Source organism: Sceloporus occidentalis, unplaced genomic scaffold, assembly GCF_023333645.1.
Source record: "Sceloporus occidentalis isolate IW3139 unplaced genomic scaffold, rSceOcc1.0.p SCAF_5, whole genome shotgun sequence".
Lineage (NCBI taxonomy): Eukaryota > Metazoa > Chordata > Lepidosauria > Squamata > Phrynosomatidae > Sceloporus > Sceloporus occidentalis.
In genome coordinates, this window is record NW_028316985.1 from 138,698,787 (window position 1) to 138,719,271 (window position 20,485).

The window sequence follows — 20,485 nt, forward strand, 5'->3', positions numbered from 1 at the left end:
GGATAAGAGAGATTCAATCTGTACTATAGAACAAATTGGGTCTTTTGTAACTTTTGTGTAAGTGAAATCTATTTAATGATCTCTAAGGGCCAAAATAAAACAGACAGGCCAAAATAAAACTTCTACACACATGTAATAAATTATTTTGACCTGTCTGTTTGGGCCCTATATTGTATGTTTGGGAGGAAGTGTGAGAATGGATAAATTTCAATTTTTAAAATAGAAAAAAAAAAAAAGCTGATCATATGAAATTACAACTTCGGTGTTTTCCACAATGCATCTGCAAGATTTTGGCTCACATAAAAGTGCAGTTGCTTAAGATATAAGATTTATTATGTCACTACACACAGTGAGCACACGATTTCTTCCTAAGCAACCTCCTTGTGCAATACAGTGTGTAATTCATAAAAGTTTGGAATAAAAGATAAATAAAGATTGTAACTAATGATTTTAAAAGAAAGAATTACTACAAAGGCCTGATGTAAAATGCAATCTAATAAAAAGTAGGGAATTGTATAATTGTACAATTAAATACTAAAGGCAATCACGTTCTGGTTATTTGATCCTCCTCTTTTATGATCTTGAGCCAGTGGAATACTTTCTATGCCATTTATAAACGGATTCCACAGATTGTCAAATTCTTATTTCATTTTTCCATACTATATATGACTTTTATGTGTTCAGCTGTTTGTGTTAGGTCAGAAATTCACTTCTGCTCTGATTAAAGGCCTTAGATTATCTTCCAAATAGAAAGCATAGCATTCCTAGTCACCAACATGAAGAATGTAAATTTTACATTAAGGGAGGCCAGTTGGCTGTTTCATTATAACAACATCTCTCTCCCTCTCCCTCTCTCTCCCTCTCTATCAAATACAAAAAACAGTAAAAAGGGAACAAAAATGTCACCTTCAGACTCTCTGCTATTTGTGCAGTCTTTGTCCATGCTTTCTCTCATACATAAACACATTATCAGTGGAGGTAAGTGCTATCTGGGTATTAATTCTGTAAAATTTAAGATCAGGAATAGAGAACACCTATATTTACAGCTGCCAATGTATGCACTGCATTCCTGTTTTTTTAAATCAGATTTCCCACCTGATTCATACTCCAACCAAGATGGAAAATGTCTGTGTCAAAAGCATTGTCCAACAGAGACAACACTGGTTCACTAAATTACCAGAGCAATTGGAACAATCAAATGAATTAAATCATACATTTGATCCTTAAGTGCACAGTAAAGAAACTGAGGCAGCTAAGTAAAATAACTTTGTGCCATTTATCATTTTAAGCAATTACTATACATTTATATTCAAATAAATAAATAAATAATCATATTATTTACTTGTATGATATTCATGATATGGGAATTCCCCATTAATAATAATGTATTGTTAATTTCTTCATTTTTCTGCAAGTCACTTGTGCAGAAACCATTACCTGATTATGAATCTTTGCAATTAACTAATGAGTAGACTGAGGACAAGTTCCATGAGTCATCAACTATATCTTCCAGATTGCCATGACAAGAGTCTTATTACTTCACCCTCCCTCACATATCTTGTCATAATCCCTCTATGCTGACTGTGATGTCAGCTTCTATGGTTTATTAGGCTAAAGTTGCAATAATGGTGTAAACCAGAGGTATCTAAAGCTGTCAAGCAACAGTCTGGATATAAACATGCATTACAAGTCAGGTTTCAGGAAGAAAGCATTATTGCAAGAACTTTAGTGGAGAAAACAAATCTGTTTCTCTAATAAACTCTGCCTGTTACCTTTTAATAAGCCCAATATATACTGAAACTTCAAAGGATCTAAATCATTAGTCTGTAGTCCTGCTCAGGCTTATCATCCAGACAAAACTCTCAGCTGATATAGATCACAGGAACAAGTCTGTGACAAATCCATCACTGTGAAACAAACAGTGTGATCAGCTGTACCATGTTTGTTTGAATATGGTATTTTCCTAGCTTGTAATTTTAACCCACTGTACTATCAGGCACAGAATGGATGGTGAAAGAAATTTGTGCTCAGATATATGTAGTGCAACCCACATTTATCTGCAACTTCCCCTCTGTGTAGAGCACACAATGTCGGCCCATATATCATGTTCTATCTATCTATCTATCTATCTATCTATCTATCTATCTATACACACACACACACACACAAGCTTCATTTATATACCGCTTCATACTGCCTAAGCAGTGTCTAAGCGGTTTACAACTGTAAGCTAATTTGCCCCCAACAATCTGGGTACTCATTTTAGCGACCTCGGAAGGATGCAAGCCTGAATCAAGCTTTAGCCTTTTTGCTGGTCTTGAACTCGCAACCTTGTGATTTTGAGTGAGTGGCTGCAGTACAAGTATTTAACCACTGCACCACCAGGGCTCATATATATATATATATATATATATATATATATATATCAATCATATATATTGTATCATATCATATTTTTGTCCATGACAAGCACAATTCCTCTCATATTTAAAAAATAACAAAACATGATGGGTTAAATTCAATAGTCCAACATTGGAATAAATAGGATTTACACAAGTGTTGACTTAAAATGTCCTATTCATTCAGGGAGTATATTCTACTTGGTCTAATAGTGGATTTAGAGGCCAATTAAAACTACACAAAATGCATAATTAAAAAAATACATTACCAGTAGCAATAAAATGTCCAGTCAATTAAAATAAAGGATACCATCACAACCATATTAACATTAGCCTGCAGTATCCTTATTAGCACAATCCCAGAGACAAACTAACAGAATACCTTCTGAACTTTAACTAGAGTCTAGCCTAGAATACTGGCAGAATTCTAGGGAGGATACACTACACAGCTGGGCTCATTACCCAGAAACACCCTGTATCTTGTAGATATTTGCTTGGTTTTACTTGGCATTTGCTGGTTTTTCATTGCTCTTTATTTTGGCAGACAACAATATTCTGCTACAATTGCATGTCAATATTCTGTTGCAATTAAGTTGTTGCAATATTTTATGAAACTGCATGCCTTTTAAAAATTGTCTGCATGTTTAATTTTTAATAACTGTCATCAATTTTTCTTAAAAAGAAAGCTACTTTGTGAGCTGGCTTAAGTCTTCTTTTATAAGAAAGTAGGACAAATTATCAAAATCAAACAGTCAATGTTATACACAATAGCAAAGACGAGCCCAGTTCCAGTGAACATATAGAACAGCCTAGCCATACAACAATCTGAAACAAATTAGCATTTTGGGGATTGCCTGCTAGAAATACCATGATCTAAATCCATTGTTAGTCCTAACTAGAGTAAGCCTGTTGAATTAATAGGATTTATTAATTCAACATTTATATGTCTCATTGTTTCAGTGGTTCTGCTCCACTTGAGACTAATAACTTAGCCCTAAGAATTTTCCAGCCATGCTATACATATAAGATATGGCTTCAAAGACATAGAAGCCAAGCTTTTTCTCCAGAGTGATATCTCATTTAAGTATGTTCATCTTTTCCACCACTCTGTCAATACGCTACAAATGATGATTTAACAATCAGTCTAAGCCAGTTAGAATGTGACTAATGATCATGCAGTTTCACCATGTAGCCAAATTAATTGGGGGGATATAAATGAAACTACATACCAGTCCCTTGGTAGTATTTGGTACAGTTGCCATATTCAATATCTTCTTTCCTGATGTCAAACTGTGGCAAAGCAATTTTCTCTAGCTGAACAGGATCACCAGATTGCCAGATAAATCGTAAATCATCAGTAGTGTAACCAACTATTGGGTGGGGGGGGGGGGAGAGAAAGAAGAGACAAAGATAACAAATACAGTAACCAAATATAGAGATTTTGCTTATACTATTTATCTGCGATCATAATGGCTCACTTCTTGGGTGTTTAATGTCGCTATCATATCTAACTGGTGTTGAAATGTCTCTATTGTTTGTTACAAGGCACAATTCAAAGTTGTGTTGTTTTTTTTACCTAAATGGCCACTGGAAAGATGGCCTCTTGTACCAACTTTTTCAATATAAATCTCCCCATCTCTTAAATGATCTCTCTGTAGTGTTGCTCCAGAGGTTGTTAACTCCCCACATTCTCCATCCCCCAAAAAACTTCATCTCCTCTCCCGATGGGCATTAAAAGAGGAAGGGGAAACTTCTATTGTCTTGTTGTTTTTTTAAACTTCCACTTGGATTCTGGTGACAAATTTTGGAAGTAGAGTAGCTGTGGAAGGAGGGGAAGTTTGAACCTCTTCTTGTTAAGTGTAATGGTCTCATTCTCGACTGGGAACCTGCATGCTTACATGTGAGTTAATAAAAAGAAGGGAGGTTCGCATGCTATAGTATGGTGTATTACATTTTCTCGATCTATTTCTAGACAGTAGTAAATATTTTTATGCACATTCTGATTTACATACAGCTCTCCAACTGCATCTTGCAACGCTGGGTATCCATAGGAAACAAGGTCAAGTCCAATGGGCATGACAGAGTAATGGATAATCTGGAAATATAAACCAAAAGCATGTAAAACAATTAATGTAGTATAAAGCATACTCATATAAAGCTCTGATTAATAATAGGTGTTCAGTATAGATTGATCTCAACATTGTAAGACATAGAAATCTATATCTCATTAAAACATTCTACCGGAATTTCGGGCATTTGTTTTTCATAATGCACATTGAGAATTTGTTAGATGATGACGATGATGATGATGATGATGATGATGCCTTACCCTCTTCTCCCTATGGATCACAGCAGTGAACAACAACAGATTTAAAGTACCACAAGAGATTTGACACATAACACCAGTTAAAAATAAATAACATCAGATGCAGGTATAGGTGACTGTTTTCATTTACATTTTACTCCATATTGAAAGCTGTAAAATATTTTATGTTGATTTGGGAATTTTATTGTTAAAAGCCAGTGTAAACATACATGTACTTTCCTTTTTTTCTTTTTAGAATTATTGATATTGATCTAAACATAGGCAAAATGACAGCATACTTTAACCAATATTTCCAACAGCTTATACTATATTCAAAATCATATATGGGTTGATTTTATCATACTCTTAATGCTCCAATTGTGTATAAATAAGGAGCAGTTTTAAATTATGAGTTTGTTTACCTTCTTGGGGTTTAATTTGTACATGGAGAGTAATATTTTAGTCCAGTTATTTGAAATGCACACTTATGGAGCTGTTATTAAGTTTACAACTAATTCTGCATTTTCTGATTCCACTTTCCCTCTTCCATAGCAAAATATTATTATTAGGAAACCAATAGCAAACATGTAATCAATTTCTTCCCAAATAGAAAGTCCAAATATTCTTGCTAATAAGAAGCATGACCAAAATATGTGATAAATATCTGTATCTGTTGCCACATTTTTCCAGCAACTCTTACGAATATTTTATTTAATTTTGGTGAAAACAGATATCATCTACACTGTTATTTATAAGACGATTCTTTTAAATTCTGGCACAATGTAACAAAGGTACAGTATATGTTTCCAAATCCATTTAAATGTATCTTTCTAAAAACAATATCCTTTATCTCATAATTCTTGAAAAGTAGTTCCAATTACCTAATAATATGTGCAAGTTATTCAGTACTCCTATTTGATCCTATCAGTACAAACACTCAAAGAACCATATTTTCTGAACAAATGTATAAGCATGAGTAACCAAATAATGAAAAAGAAACGTTTACCTATCATAAATTTGATGTCAGTTCTGATAATATGTTTTCATCCATCTATTTTTCTATTGCCTTGTTTTTCCCTCCAGAGCATAATACAGTATTACCTAATTGTTCCTGGTGTATAGAATCATAGAAATGTAGAATTGGAAGAGACTGCAAGGGCCATCCAGCCCAACCCCCTTCCATGCAGGAACTCTCAATCAAAGCACCCCCGACAGATGGCCATTCAGCCTCTGCTTAAAGACCTCCAAGGAAGGAGACTCCACTACACTCCAAGGGAGTTTGTTCCACTGTTGAACAGCCCTTACTGTCAGGAAGTTCATCCTAGTGTTCAGGTGGAATCTCTTTTCCTGCAGCTTGCATCCATTGCTCCGGGTCCTGTTCTCTGGAGCAGCAGAAAACAAGCTTGCTCCCTCCTCAATATGACATCCCTTTAAATATTTTTCTGGCAGTTTCTGCCTATGGCAGCCTCAGAGCACCTTCTGGCCACTTTGGGTGCATGCGTCATCTGAATACCATGCCCCTGATGCAGCCAGAAGCTGCTTCTTTTGGCCTATCTATTTCAGGCCTGCATTTCAACAACCTCTGGAGGGCCATATAAATCTTGCCCTAGCTTTAGCTGATGCAGCATGATCACTTGATAATATCTTTGTATATAGTGTATGGACTTGGAAAGACAAAGACTGCATCTGCACTAAAAATATTATGCAGTTTGACATCACTTTAACTGTCATGGCTGAATGCTATGGAATTCTGGGGTTTGTAGTTTTGTGAGAGGTGGAGCCTTCTCTGACAGACAGCTTTGGTGCCACAACAAACTATAGATCTCAGGATTCCATAGCATTGAGCCAAATGATCAAACTGTACTTGGATGTCAAACTGCATAATTTCTGCAGTACAGATGCAGCATAGGACATGGAAAGCTATGAAGGAACTAGACAAGATTGTGAAGTACAAAGGTATATCACTGAATAATAAAGTTAGGATGGTCCATGCAATCATATCCATGCAATCATATTTCCCATGACTATGTATGGGTGTGAAAGGAAATCCCCTGGGTGACCTTGGGCAAGTCACTCTCTTTCAGCCTCAGAGGAAGGTAAAGACAAACACACTCTGAAAAAATATTGCAAAAAAATACAAAACCCATAATAGGTTATCCTTAGGATCAGCATAAGTCAGAAATTACATGAAGGCACTCAGCAACAATTGAAGCATATAGAAGAGTGCAAGTACTGGTGTATAAATGTTTCAGTGCATATACTGAATTAGCATAGTTATATACTGTAATTGGATATGGGCCATAGAATGCAGCTAAAGTACACTAGAAAAAAACTAAAAAGATATACCAGCCCAACCGTGACTGAGATCAATGTATACAGGGAAAAATTAAAGCTTCTTGTCCATCTCTTCTTAATAATTGGGATGGCAAAACAAGAAATAAGAATAAACAGAAAGCCAAACAAAATTCTCTGGCATAAACTGATTTTTTTTTTAATCTCCAAGGCATGGGGTTTATTTATTTAGAGGGAGAGAGAGAGAGAGAGAGAGAGAGAGAGAAGTCTGGATTGATGTTTCTTCTGTTTATTTTGGTGTAAAAAAGAAATCTTTTGCTTTGTGTTATGTGCTGAACGTAAGATGTAGTTTCACTATTATTTTGCTTTGCTCTTGGTTTTTTATTTTTGAGGTGGGGGGACTCCTACGCAAACACTGATTTAGCTAATCAAGCATTTACTTTTATCCATTCTAAATTGGTGATTAATAGTTTACAGATTAAAGTAAGAAGTACCGCATGCTGACAAGAACGTCTCCATCACGGAATATAAATAAAAGAATATTTTCTTGAGTCACATCATGGAAGTTGGCATTCTTTTCATTTGCGAAGAATAGATCAGGCTTCCACAGACATTTAAACATGGTGGGATCCACTGTTAATGATTCAGATCCTTTCCAGTCAGTGGGAAGTTTAAGTCGAGGATCATTCCATTTTTGTCTTAGGAAGATGTTTACTCGATAATCCTGTTTGAAATATATTATTAATGCACATTAGACTAACATAAAAGAAATAATATGCAAAGCCTAAGTCTAGAAGCATGTTTAGGTCATTCCTATCTGACTTAACATTCACGAAATGATTTTGACATACAAACGTTAATGAATGTGAAAGAACCTCTAAAGTACAATAAAACACAAATTGCAAAGGCTTTGTAAAATATATAAAACCATGTAAATGAATTATTACTACTCATATTAACAGGTACCTCCCTGTATAAAACATGCACATACAGGGTGGGGAGCCTGTGAGTAGCATAATGGAAGAAAGAAGGAATACTTAACAGTGTATTTAAAAAAATGCTATCGTGACAGGAGACAATTGTGCCAATAGAGAAGGAGGAGAAAGGGCAGGAAAAACAAAAACAAAAAGAAGTAGGTATAAAATTAGATTGAACCAAACAAGCAGACCCATGTCAGAAAAAAACCTAGAACCTCCAAACAGTGTGTGTCTCTCTATGAGCCCATACAGACAGGCCAAAATAAAGCTGCTTCGGATAACTTTGGAGGTATGCTGTTTAAATTATTCATGAATCTTAAGAAGCCAGAAACCGCGCCAAAACCACGCTCCAGTCCTAAGGCACGGATAACAGCTTTGGTGCAGCTTCTGGCCTCTTAAGATGTGTGTGTCATTTAAACAGCATACCTCCAAAATGAAGCAGCTTTATTTTGGCCTAGCTGTATGGGCCCTATGTCTCTATGCAGAGAGAGTGGGGGTGGGGGAAGAGGGGGAGAGAGAGAAAGTAAAATACAGCTTTGAGGGTGGGGTGTTAGATGACACATGTCTCCCAAATGAGCAGAAACCAGATCGAAGGTACGCCCCAGGGCTAAAAACTGGAATAAACAGCACCTGGGATAGTTTGGTTTAGCACAAAAAGTGCATATTTTCATGCCTGCATATAAACATCCCAATACAAGTGTGGGGCTGTGGGAAAGCAGAGAAATTAAAGTGGGACAACTCCAATGGATGTAATTACATTATACACAAACCATACAGTCCAATGAGAGAGAATGGGATGAAGAGGGCATGTAGAAGGACCTCCATGATTGTGCTTTGCCAATGTATCACTCAGTGCACTGATGGTCTGATGCCCTGAACAGATGGAGCATCACACATGTGTGGCCAAAAGGGTGGCCAGAAGGGTGGCCATGCAATGGGATGTCATCTGGGTGGATGTGGGAAGTACTTGGGGGTTGCCAGTGGTGTGTTTGTGTGATGGTGTGCATATATGATGGGGAGGTAACAAAAAAAAAAAATTACCCAGCGGCCTGGCTTGACACCAGGTTGTGTGGTTAGACCTTGCACATTTGGCCTGCCTTGGGAGTGGGCAATGTGGGCAGCAGGAGTTTGATACACTTTGGGAAAAAGCAGGAGTGAGCTGCTTTTTCCTTCCCATCTGTTCCATCCTTCTGTGTGACTCATGGGCGCGTTACAGACGCGCTGAAGGGGCATACTAGGGTTAGAAAGGGGCGCGTTAGGGTTGAGAAGGGGCGTCCCTTCTGGACGCCCCTCAACCCTAATACAGACCGAGTCCGTACAAAATGGCGGCACCCGTCCACATGGGGGGCGCCATTTTGACGTCGCGGACGCATAGCATCTGAATGTCGTACGGCGGAAGTGACGCTGTGAGTGCATGACTAGCGCCTCACGGTGCCACTTCCGGGGCCCAGAAAGAAGCGCCATTTCGGCACTTCTTTCTTGCTGTGCCCAGGAGCCGCACGGTTTGGCTGCTGCGGTTCCCAGAAGTAGCAACCGGCGGCAGCGGCAGAGTGCCCTTCTTGGGCACTCTGTAATGTGCCATGGTTTCTCTACTCCAAAAGAATGCTCCTAAGACCTGGTGGAGGTGGTATCTCAGTCTTCAGATTGTAAAATAGTGTTAAATTACTAGAAGTATGGATTTGGATAAAAATGTAAATAATTACATTAAAAATAATTAAGACCAGTATAGCTGGCATATACAGTGGAATGTAATGGACAGCACTTGAGAGATTTAAGTTTCAGTTGTATTTAAACCTTCTATGATTGTATGATAATGGGGAGGTAGCCATGGGAGAGGCATTCCTTTTACTCATTCATTTAATATATTGAGGGAGTGCTTGACCAGCATTATAGTTGGCTATGTTGAGAAATCATTTAATGTCTCAATCAGTCAAATTTACTGGCATGTTAGCAGGTTCATACTTAAAACATTCCCTGGACTCATGCCCCTGGAAAAACATATAAGCAGTGAGGATGTATCCTTAAAAATGATCAAGTGTCATTATGACAGCAGATATATTCCATTTTATAGATGTAAAAAGGTTGAACAACCCCCTGTACACACACACACACACACACACACACACACTGAAGACTGCTGGGGAAAATTAGGGCTGAGGGTGAGGCAGCTGGAGAATTAAAAGGAAAAAATGTATTCCACATCATGACTTGGCTAGGGCTAAATGATAGAGCTTTGGAAAAAGATAAACCAGACTTCCACCATGCCAGAATTTCACTTTTAATCTTTTAAAATTATATACAGTTGCCCCTCCATTTTCGGAGGGATCCGTTCGCCCCCCTCTGTGAAAATGGAAATGCATGTATATTCAAGCCCCATTGGCTTGAATGGGGGTGCACTCCTGTGGGCGGCTGTGGGTGCATGCCCATGGGTGCACACCCCATTGGTTCCACCTCCGTTTCCCACTCATGTATATGTGAGGGATGCGGATCTCAAGTACGCAAAAATGAAGGGGTGATTGTAATTTTATTTTAATTTATCAAAAATCTTTCCTTCCTAAAATTTGGTTTCAGTTTTTAACTTCTTCCGTCTAGTTATTACAGTTCTCTTATGTAGAGAGAATTCTCTTATGTAATAAATTAGCCTTGGTATTTTAAATGGAACCTGATGTAAATATTTGTCATGCTGTTACATTTTAAAAGCTTTAATTGCTTCTAATTGTCTTAATTTATCCCAAAAGATGTCTTATAAATAATTTAGCCAGTAGGTCAATACTCTCTAAATGTGGTTAGTCACACTGAGCACTCTATTGTTTGGTGGGAAAGCAGGACATGGGGGCAAGATATAGTTTGAGATCTAGTAGAATATAAATCAAGACAAGTGTGTTTCTGCACTGAACCTCTGACTTTCCAGTTGTGCAACTGCAGCTTGATAGCACTAGAAAGCATACCAATGGCCAGGGGTTCCAATACACCATCCAGCTATGCTTGAAAAGAACAGCTATCGTGCTCCTGGATCTCCACCAAGTACTCTGGAGGTCTGGGAAGTTGATAGCTTGTTCATTTTCTCCAGTTCTGCAACTGTTACCGGATGGTGCCTGGAAGCTCCTACTCCATCCTCAGCCACTAAATAGCCATGGTGCTGCACATCAGCAGTAAAACTCTGGCTGCACTGAGCAAGGAGGTATTGGATGACTCTTACTGCAATGAGTGGAAAAGTACATATCCTGGTGTAACAGGAGGTTACACCAGCATATCTCACAATCAGGATTCTGGCTAGATTGTTCTGATCTATAATAATAGATATTGCCTTCTCTTTGAGAACAGGAACCTAGATATCTGAAACTAGGCATGCATACTGAAGAGACTGTCAGGGCTTGTATTTTTAGGTTGTTATATTAAAACACCTTATTTCAGTGCTCATGGTTTGAAACTTGCAATACCATCTTCAGTTACTAAGGACTAAATCCAATTATTAGTACCAACCAGAGTTGGTTGGCATTGAATCAACAGAACTTACCACAAGTTGAGATGTGCCTTGGTTCTGTTGATTCAATGGATCTGTTCTAGTTGGAGTTAACAACTTCATTTAAGACTAAGAGAAACACTCCCTTTATCACCTTGTAATTTTTTTTATGTAATATAGACCTGTTACAGACTGCCAAAATAAAGCTGCTTCGGGTCTCTTTGGAGGTATGCTATTTAAATGATGCATGGGTCCTAAGAGTCCGGAGGTCGCGCCAAAGCCACATTCCATTCCAAAGTGCAGCTTTGGTGCAGCTTCTGGACTCTTAGGATGCATGCATCATTTAAACAGCATACCTCCAAAGAGACCCAAAGCAGCTTTATTTTGGCAGTCTGTAAAAGGCCACAGTTTCAAAGCAGGAGAAGTAGGCCAAGAGACAGAGTCATGGGGCTGGTACTCTTCCCTATTGTGAGACAAACACTTCTTTAATTGACAGACCTTCCCAACAGGAGACTGTTTGTATATTCTACAACAGTAGGCTTGTCTAAGAGTCTCAGTGATTGTGGCTTCATTACAATATGTCCATTTATAATGGCGGTGTAACTTTGGATATGTTTGCACAGGCCATTTACACTAGTTTTCTCCCACCCTCACATTGTCCTATCCACTCAACACAGGCCCAAACCCCCAATTCAAATACAGACTGTCTTCATGCCAGAAGGCCAGTTTGCATCAAATCCAGGCCAGTTTTCCTTTAAATTAAATTTTAAAAACTTACCTTTTGCTCCAGATTTTCCATTGTTCCAGAGCAATGCCAGGTGGTTGTTAACATGTGTGTCCCACTGTGTCAGCTAACACCACTGCCTCTGAGGTCACAACAAGGCACCCAGCCATGTAATCAATGGTGAGTGTCTTTTTTTTAACCTTAGAGGGCATGACTCACACCAGTGGCGGCAGCACTGGGCAGCACAGGAAGACCTGCATGTAGATAGCCATCCAGTGTCATTCTGGAATGCAGAGGTAATTGAGAAAATTTGGAGCAGCTTCAGGGTCAGGATACTTCAGGAGCAGCCCAGAGTATTCTGACCAATGTAAATCCACTTTTCATCTGAACATTTTGGTGTGTGAAGCTATGGACTATTCCATCCCATACAAAACTGGGTACTTTTATCTCCCTTAAATAAATGATATATCCAAGGAAAATCAGTCTTACCATAGTTGTCTCTTGTATTGATCCAAAACTGTTAATGAAAATATTGACTGCTACATCAACTGGGATTCCTAAAATATATACATAAGAGAACATCAGTCTCAGGGTTATCAATTAATCCCATTCTCAGTTTCTCCCCTACATTCTAAAACTTTTATTAAATCAGAGAATGAATTAACAATCCCATTTCTTAATCTGTAGTGCTTTATAAGGGAAGACTGAAGAGCTAGGAGTAAATTTTTGGAGTTACTTTCTGAGTTATGACCTTATAAGGGCAACAGTTACTGGTGAAATGAGCTCATTTTAAAATGCAATGGTAGTGGAGAAGAAGGAATCCCTCTATTTGTTTTTCCTCTTTAACATGCATGGCATATTAATTTAGACTGACTCAAAGCTAATTTGAATATTAAAGGAAGGAAAATGTAAGTCTTTGCCATGCTCTGTTGACTCAAAGCAGCTGCAGAGAACTTAAATTCTGGCTAGATTTTGTCAATGGCATGTCTCCAGTTTAAATTTCTCCCAACAGCCCAAGCTGCTATTAGCCCTGCTGGAGAAAGTATAGAGAACCTGCAGTCACAATACAGATGCATGTCTTTTTCATCAAAGGATCTGATAGTAGCTTCAGGGGAGCAGCCATCAGTTTGGGAAAATGACACAGGAAAAAGAGTTATACTTTGATGTCCAACATCACTGCCCTTTTCAAAACTGGCATCCTCTCACACACTACTGATGCTTTCAGTTCCTCTAAAACAGACCTCATGCCTAGGTTTGGTACTAATATGAGATTACTTGATTACAGGGATTACAAGTTAGATACAGAAAATTCTTAAACAAAGGTGGGAAACCTCTTTCAGCCTGAGGACCAGATTCAATATCAGGTAAATTCTCAAGGAATACATTCCTATGATAATTGGGGGAAAAGCAAAATGGTATGATAAAAAATAGCATCCTATTTTAGTTTAAAGTTCTTCTTGCCATTAAATAAGCATTAAAATTTATCTGAGTAATTTCATTCTTTTGAAAGATTCAGAAAACCACTAGATGATGGTATCATGGGGATAGGGATGTGGTCCTCTGCAGAATCTGCAGGGTCAAGTTGGAAACCTCAGGAAGGCCTGATGTGGTGGCTTGAAGTTCTCCACATCTTTTCTAAAACAAATCAGACATCTTCTCTAAAATAAATCTGTTCCCCCTTGTGTATAAACATAAGGTGTGGAGGATAGGAATGACCATCATGTCAATCCTTCATGAGAATACAAACCAGCTTCTTCATATGACCCTGTCTTCTATAAGTGGTTCTCATGTTAATCTAGTCTCTTAAAGAATGAAAAAAAGTTTTCCTCTAAAACTGTTGTGCATTTGGTTCCATTCGTATTGTCTTAACTCAGGACGATTTCTCTGTCCATACAGAGGAAAAGCAACTCTACAACACAATGCTGTCACCACCATGTTTCACCATGGCAATAGCATTCTCAGGAAAATGAGTACTGTTGGATCTTTGCCACATATAGCATTTTGAAGCAAGACCCCAAAAACCATGTTTGGTTTCAGACAACATAAACTTTTTCTACATATTTACTGTGTTTCCCTCTTGTCATCTTGCAAATTCAAAATGGGCTCTGATAATGGGTTTGCTTCAAGAATGGATTTCCTCTTGCCATTTTCCCATAAACCCAAGATTTAGGGAGGTTTGGGCTGTCTCATGTATGTTTTTTCTCATCTCAGGTATGGATTTCAGTAGCATCATTGGCCTCTTGGGTGCTTCTCTGACTAAAGAATGTACACAGCCTTATCTGAACAAATCCATGGTGGGAAATCCTCTCTATGTTGTAATAATAGATATAACATTGCTCTGGGTTATGTTCATAGCTACGAATATTTTTTTAATAGACCAACTCTGTTGGATGCTTGTCATGGACTTTGAATAGTTCATTGGTTTTCATGATGGTAGTTGTTTAAATATATTCTCACATAAACTCAGGAGCCTTTCAGAAACAGGTGCATTTAATTTGAAATCATGTGGGATAGTAACTGCAGAAAGGTGAACTCCATTCAGTGACTTCTGGAAACAGTGGGTTGCACTAGAGCACATCTAGATATGCTGCAAGGAGATGAATAACTGCAACCAACAATTGCCATTATGTTTTTCCTTTTTTAACTTTTGGGCTACTTTTTTTTTTTTTAAAGCATTTTCACAGTGTTGAGTATTTTGTGGATATTGAGTGGCAACAATGCCAATTAAGTCAATTACAGTGCCAGGCTGTAATACAGAAAAATCAAAGTTGCAGGTGGGCAAGAAGGGTATAGCTAGGAATGTGAAAACCTCTCCATTTTGATTTTTTTGCATTTCTCCAAATCTTGCCTGTATTTTCCTCCCATCCTTGTTTTGCATGGTGCAATGAGGCTGCTGTGCTTCAAATGCAAATAAGTGGTACATTTTATGTATTTTTTCTAGCTTACCCATTTTCCCCATTAACAGAAGTGCATTTCTGCATATTTCCACACTTTGCACACTTTACCCATTCACATTTTACAACATGCATATTAATTTGTGTGTACTTGTTTCCTCCAAAACACCAGGGTTAAATCAATGTACAACTTAAAAAAAACACACCAATGATACGTTTTTAAAAAAAATTAAATCAGCTACCATGTTAAAATACCTTCAGTGTGAAATAGCATAATATCAATTGTTTTAAAAAACAACTTGACTACAAAGAGAAAAATCCACTACCATATAGCTTTCTGCACAAGCAAATAATTTCCACGAAGTAGATGGGCAGCAAAGAACGGCCTCAGGCTGCTCTGACTGCAGTCGTGCTGGGACCATGGCAACTGCATGGCCCGCTTCCATAGCGGGCCACCATCATGGTCCCAAGCTGGCCACTGCCAGGAGCCAGATTTTTTTCAGTTCCTTTTTGATCCAGTCTGGATCACAGTATCTGAATAGCTTCTCACCACTTTGGGAGCATGTGTCATTTTGACACCATGCCCTCAAAGCAGCCAGAAGCTGCTTCTTTTGGTCCTTGTGTTCAGGGCCTCTGGCATGCTCATACAGGGAGGTAGAGTCTTTCTGTTAGCCTGGAACTAAGCCACATATAATTTTATAAGTCATAACCAGCACTGTGAATTATACCTGGAAATGAAATTAATTTTCCAGTATTTCTTATTTAAATAGTGAAGCTGTTTCAACAAGGGACTTGTATGTATGATGTGAACAGCCCCAATCAGCAATCTAGCTAGGTTGACATTTCCAAAGGCAGACCCATGTAGAATGTGTTAGATTAATCCAAATGGGATATAATCAACACAAGTGTCACTATAGCCAGTTCTGACATTTCCAGGAAAAGGCACAGCTGGCATACTGGTTTTAACTGTACAAATGCACTCCTGGTCACTGCAAAAACCTGGCCATCCAGGATCAAGATTGAGTCCAGGGGTATACACAAACTATGAATTTGAAATTTCAAGAGAAGTGTATCTCCATCCAGCAGAGGCTGAATTCCTATTCCCTGATCTACTTTTAAATTGACTGGGAGCACCTCTGTCCTGATTGAATTAAGCTCCAATTTGTTCACCCTTGTCCAGTCCATTACTGACAGCAGACACTGGCTTAGTACTAAAATAGCTTCTTGGGAATTAGACGGAGATGAAAATGGGTATCATTACTAGGATGGTGGACTCATGGATCTGGGATAATTATGGTACTACTGAATATAAGCTTACAAAAAGTAGATTGCTGGGTATGAGATTATTTAATGCTGAAAATGTATGTCTGTGATTTCAGCTTACAGTGGATAACCAAAGTGAGGTTAAAACACTTGCTTGCTAATGGTGTAGTTTCACCATTTGTTGTTAATAATAATGCTGTTTTCATTCTTATTATGTACCTCTGACTTATTGTAACCCTATCCTAGGCTTTTCTAGGCCAGATTTTTTTCAGAGGTTATTTGCCGCTGCTGTCCTTTTTGGCTGAGAAACTATGGTTTTCCCAAGACCACCCAGTGGGCTTCTATGGCACAGTGAGGATTAAGACTTGGTCTCTCAAAGTCCTTGTCCAGCACTCAAAACATTTCACTATGTTGACTCTCCAAATGTGTTTACAAGAAAATAAAATGTAATTGATGGTTAATGCAACATTTAGATGTTTATGTAACTGCAAAGTAAACCACATTTATTGTACATGAACTAACCTTTGAAATTTGGTCTTATCCTGGGATCATAACTAACCAGAAGTCTATTCAATATGTTGCTGGTGGAATTAACTGGTACCCTTGCAAGGTCTTCAGCTGATTGCTGCCTGTTAAAGATGGGAAAAACAACTGGTTATTTTTTATTATACTTTATATACCTTATATACTATATTTAATTCAAGCTTTTTAAATCAAAATGCCTCACAACTGCAAAACTGTCCTCAGACTGACATTTTGCACCTGGGAACTTTCAGGCTTCCCTAGTAACTGATGGGTTTTCCCTGTCATTGAAAAGGGATGGTTCAGGGACAGAACATCTATGGGTCAAAGGAAGCATTGTGTGATTAGTATGGACAGTGGTGCTTCTTTCCTGGTATAATCATGGTTTAAAAGCTGCATGTAATAATGTCACAAAAATGCACCAAAGAGGAAGCAATAGTCCAATGGCAGGGAAAGTGCATTTCATGCAATATACTTTGGGTGCAGAAGAATGCAGATATACAATAGTTACTGGGGTGGGGGAATGATAGACTTGAATATACCAGTATTCCTTGCAGCAGCGACAGAAACTTGATTCCATGTAAGGGTAAAACTGCTCTGAGTTCCATTCCAGACTTTAAAGAGCTATCCAAAGTGCTGAAAGTTCTCCAAACAGGTTCAGCGTCTTCAAAAGCATCTTTAAAATCTGTAATAAAACCCAGAGCAGATTTACTGTATCCCTAACACAGAAGCCAATAACCACCACTGATTTCTTCGGCATCCCAAACAATTCACTGCTGTCCTAGAACGTCCTGATGAGGGTACTGTGCCTGGATGTAAGCACAGAGTACAGGTGATTTTGATAGCTGTTACATTGTTTTTATAGTCAGCACATAATAATGATGCAGGACATATAATGACCATCTATTAGAAGGCTGCAGATATCACATGACCTGAATTTTTCATTGCCCCAGAACAGATAAAGAGATTGTCCATCTCCAACAGAAGAACTGCCATACATTATCTGTGGCAGTGGCTCTGTTTTCCTTTGTTTATTCAGCAAGATTCAAATAAGAAACTAGAGAGGTCAGAAGGTTAGTAGATAGGTAATCACATTGTTGCAAACACATTAATAGAACAGGATGTCTGGCAGTGATTAAGTAGCAAGGTGCAGAGGCACACAGGGAAACATAAGAACCAATACCTCCTCAATCTTTTATCACTTATTCAACTGAGATCAGATTCATGGCATAGCTTAGTGCAGTACTGACTAATGTGTGTATGTGTGTGTATATATGCCTTCAAGTTGCCTGTAGATTTATGGTATCCCTTAGACAAGTAATGGCACTGGGCAAGTAATAGTAGCTACAAAAATTCAAATTGTAAATGGTAAGTTGGATTCTAATAGAGAAAGGCACACCAACAAAGTCAAAATTCAATCAGAATTCTGTAACTTAAAAACCTACATCTTGAAAACATCATCAAATATACATGAGCAACAATGATTCAGATTCAAATCCTTAAAACCCCTTGCTGCTAGGTGACTTTGATGAAGTATATGTGTGCATTACTGAATCTACCAAACTTTGTAATCATTTAAAAATGCCAGAGAAATATGTACCTATCCTTGCTATGTGCCAGACCACTGGAGGCAGGGGGGAGGGAGCATTCTATAGTTTATGCTACCATGAGGAGCTTTTGTTTTTGTGTTTCGCCAATGCAGAAGACTCTTCATATCCTTAGGGAAGCTGCCACCCTATATTAAGAGACTATTTTTGCAGTGATAGCATTCCCTGGCATAAATCCAAGGGAATCACTTATTTCTGCTCAAAAAGTGCAATTTTAATAGGGTAGACTAAGCTCCCCTCCCCTCCAGCCCACACATAAAGACCAAGAGGAAAGGAAGATTAAGTTTGACACTAGGATGACACAGTTTCCCCCCACTCCAGTTAAATTCCACTGATGTTTAGAGACATGACTGAAGAGAACACCAGCAAACAGGAAAATTATTCTTCTAATATTCCTCTTTCTTCTCCTGGCCTCCATTATTGGCCTATCTTCCTGTCAGATTCTGTGCTGGGACTTGGGTTACAATGTCCAAGGATGTAGCCCAAGATGCATTTTACTCATAAACAAGGCACGGAAGAAATACACATTTATTTAAATGAAAAACCACTTTCGGGACTTTGTCATTGCAGAAGCAGCAACAACAGGAAGGGCCTAGTAGATTTAGGGGGGGTGTCAGTGTTCCCCGCAAATCCTGGGAGTTACTTACCCATGGACTACAAGAGAGACTACAAGGCAGATAGAAGAAGAATTAAGAGTTTGTTTCTGCTTCATCAGCTCAGCTCATAGTTTTAATCTGTACCCAAAACATTAATCACCCAAACATACTGATTAATCCAGTAATACCCTAAGGCTTATAATGAAGATTTCATCTGCACGTCCACAGCTTGAACTTCAGAATAAAATGATGCTGTGATATTGTAGTAGTGCATTTATGAATTTATCTGTTTATAATCAGCTATGCACCTAGAAATGTTTCATTGAGTGTGTGTGTGTGTGTGTGTGTGTGTTGTGTTTTTTGTTTTATTTTGTTTTCGAGGGAAGCACCTGGACTTCAGTAAGCATGCTGTAAACTTATGTTGTGAATCACTTAACTGGAGAACAGGTTTCTGGCCTGTACACAGAGCCAGTGTTTTCTAGTGGCTGGAGAACGGGATCAAGACCGGAGACTCAAATTCCACTCTCAGCCAATAAAGCTCACTGTGTGACACTGGGTCAGTCACTTTCTCACTTAGCGTTCACAGGATTGTTATGGAGGACAGATGGGTAAAGAACCATCAAATCTTGAAGAAAGGCCATAATGTAAATCAAATAAATAAATCTCTGTAGGCTGTTTTTTAATTCTGTTTATACTCACAGTAGCCATTTCATAAATCTATATTTCCCATTAACTATTCAGTCCATAGTGGCCAAACAGGCAGAGCATAATGTGTCTTTATTTTTGGGGGGTGGGGGGTGGGGGAGGGTGATGACGTACAAGTGGTAGTCCTTTGCACTCCATCTGAAACCTCCTCCCACAACTGCCAAGCCCCAGCAAAAGCTGCCATTGCTGCTTATGAATGGGGAGGAGAGAAAGAGGCAAGCTATTCAGACATTGAAGGAGGGAGAAAGAAATGGGAATGCACCTCTTATGCCTTTCTTTTTAACATCACCTCATTGGAATTCCCTCCCCGCTCCCTCTCCCCAATTAAGCAGCAGTATCAGCAGACCCTTCCAGGGTTTCATAGATGCAGGTGGGTGAGTTTTGAATGTTGCATAAAAGGCTACAGAATAGCATTCTGTGCTTCACCCAAAAACAAGACATACATGTGCATAAGCCACTAACAAGATTCCAGACCATATATACTAACTTATTTATTTTACCAGTGTTTATCAGTATGTACTCAGGCCAGCAGTACACTAACACAAGGGAGGAAATACCATCTCAGGGGAACCATAAGCATTAAACTGGTACAAAACATTGAGCAGACTTTAATAGGGGGGATGGTAAAACGGCCCAGTGAGGAACAAGCCTAGAACACCAAGTATGGACCTAGAACACCAAGTATGTTTGGAAATACTACACAGAGTGAGAGCAAAAAGGAAGATCCACAGAAAGGGT

At 38.5% G+C, this 20,485-nt stretch overlaps 1 protein-coding gene across 2 annotated transcripts in view; it reads right to left on the bottom strand.

The window, feature by feature from the left end:
* GLRB (glycine receptor beta) overlaps positions 1–20,485 on the bottom strand; it is a 47,425-nt gene that overhangs the window by 13,109 nt on the left and 13,831 nt on the right. For both annotated transcript variants that reach the window (XM_089525615.1, XM_089525616.1), the window contains exons 3-7: positions 16,840–16,946; positions 12,650–12,717; positions 7,491–7,720; positions 4,412–4,494; positions 3,629–3,769 (exon numbers count right to left, since the gene is read on the bottom strand). In XM_089525615.1, coding sequence (XP_089381741.1) covers positions 3,629–3,769; positions 4,412–4,494; positions 7,491–7,720; positions 12,650–12,717; positions 16,840–16,946 — 629 coding nt within the window. The remainder of the gene's footprint in view (positions 1–3,628; positions 3,770–4,411; positions 4,495–7,490; positions 7,721–12,649; positions 12,718–16,839; positions 16,947–20,485) is intronic.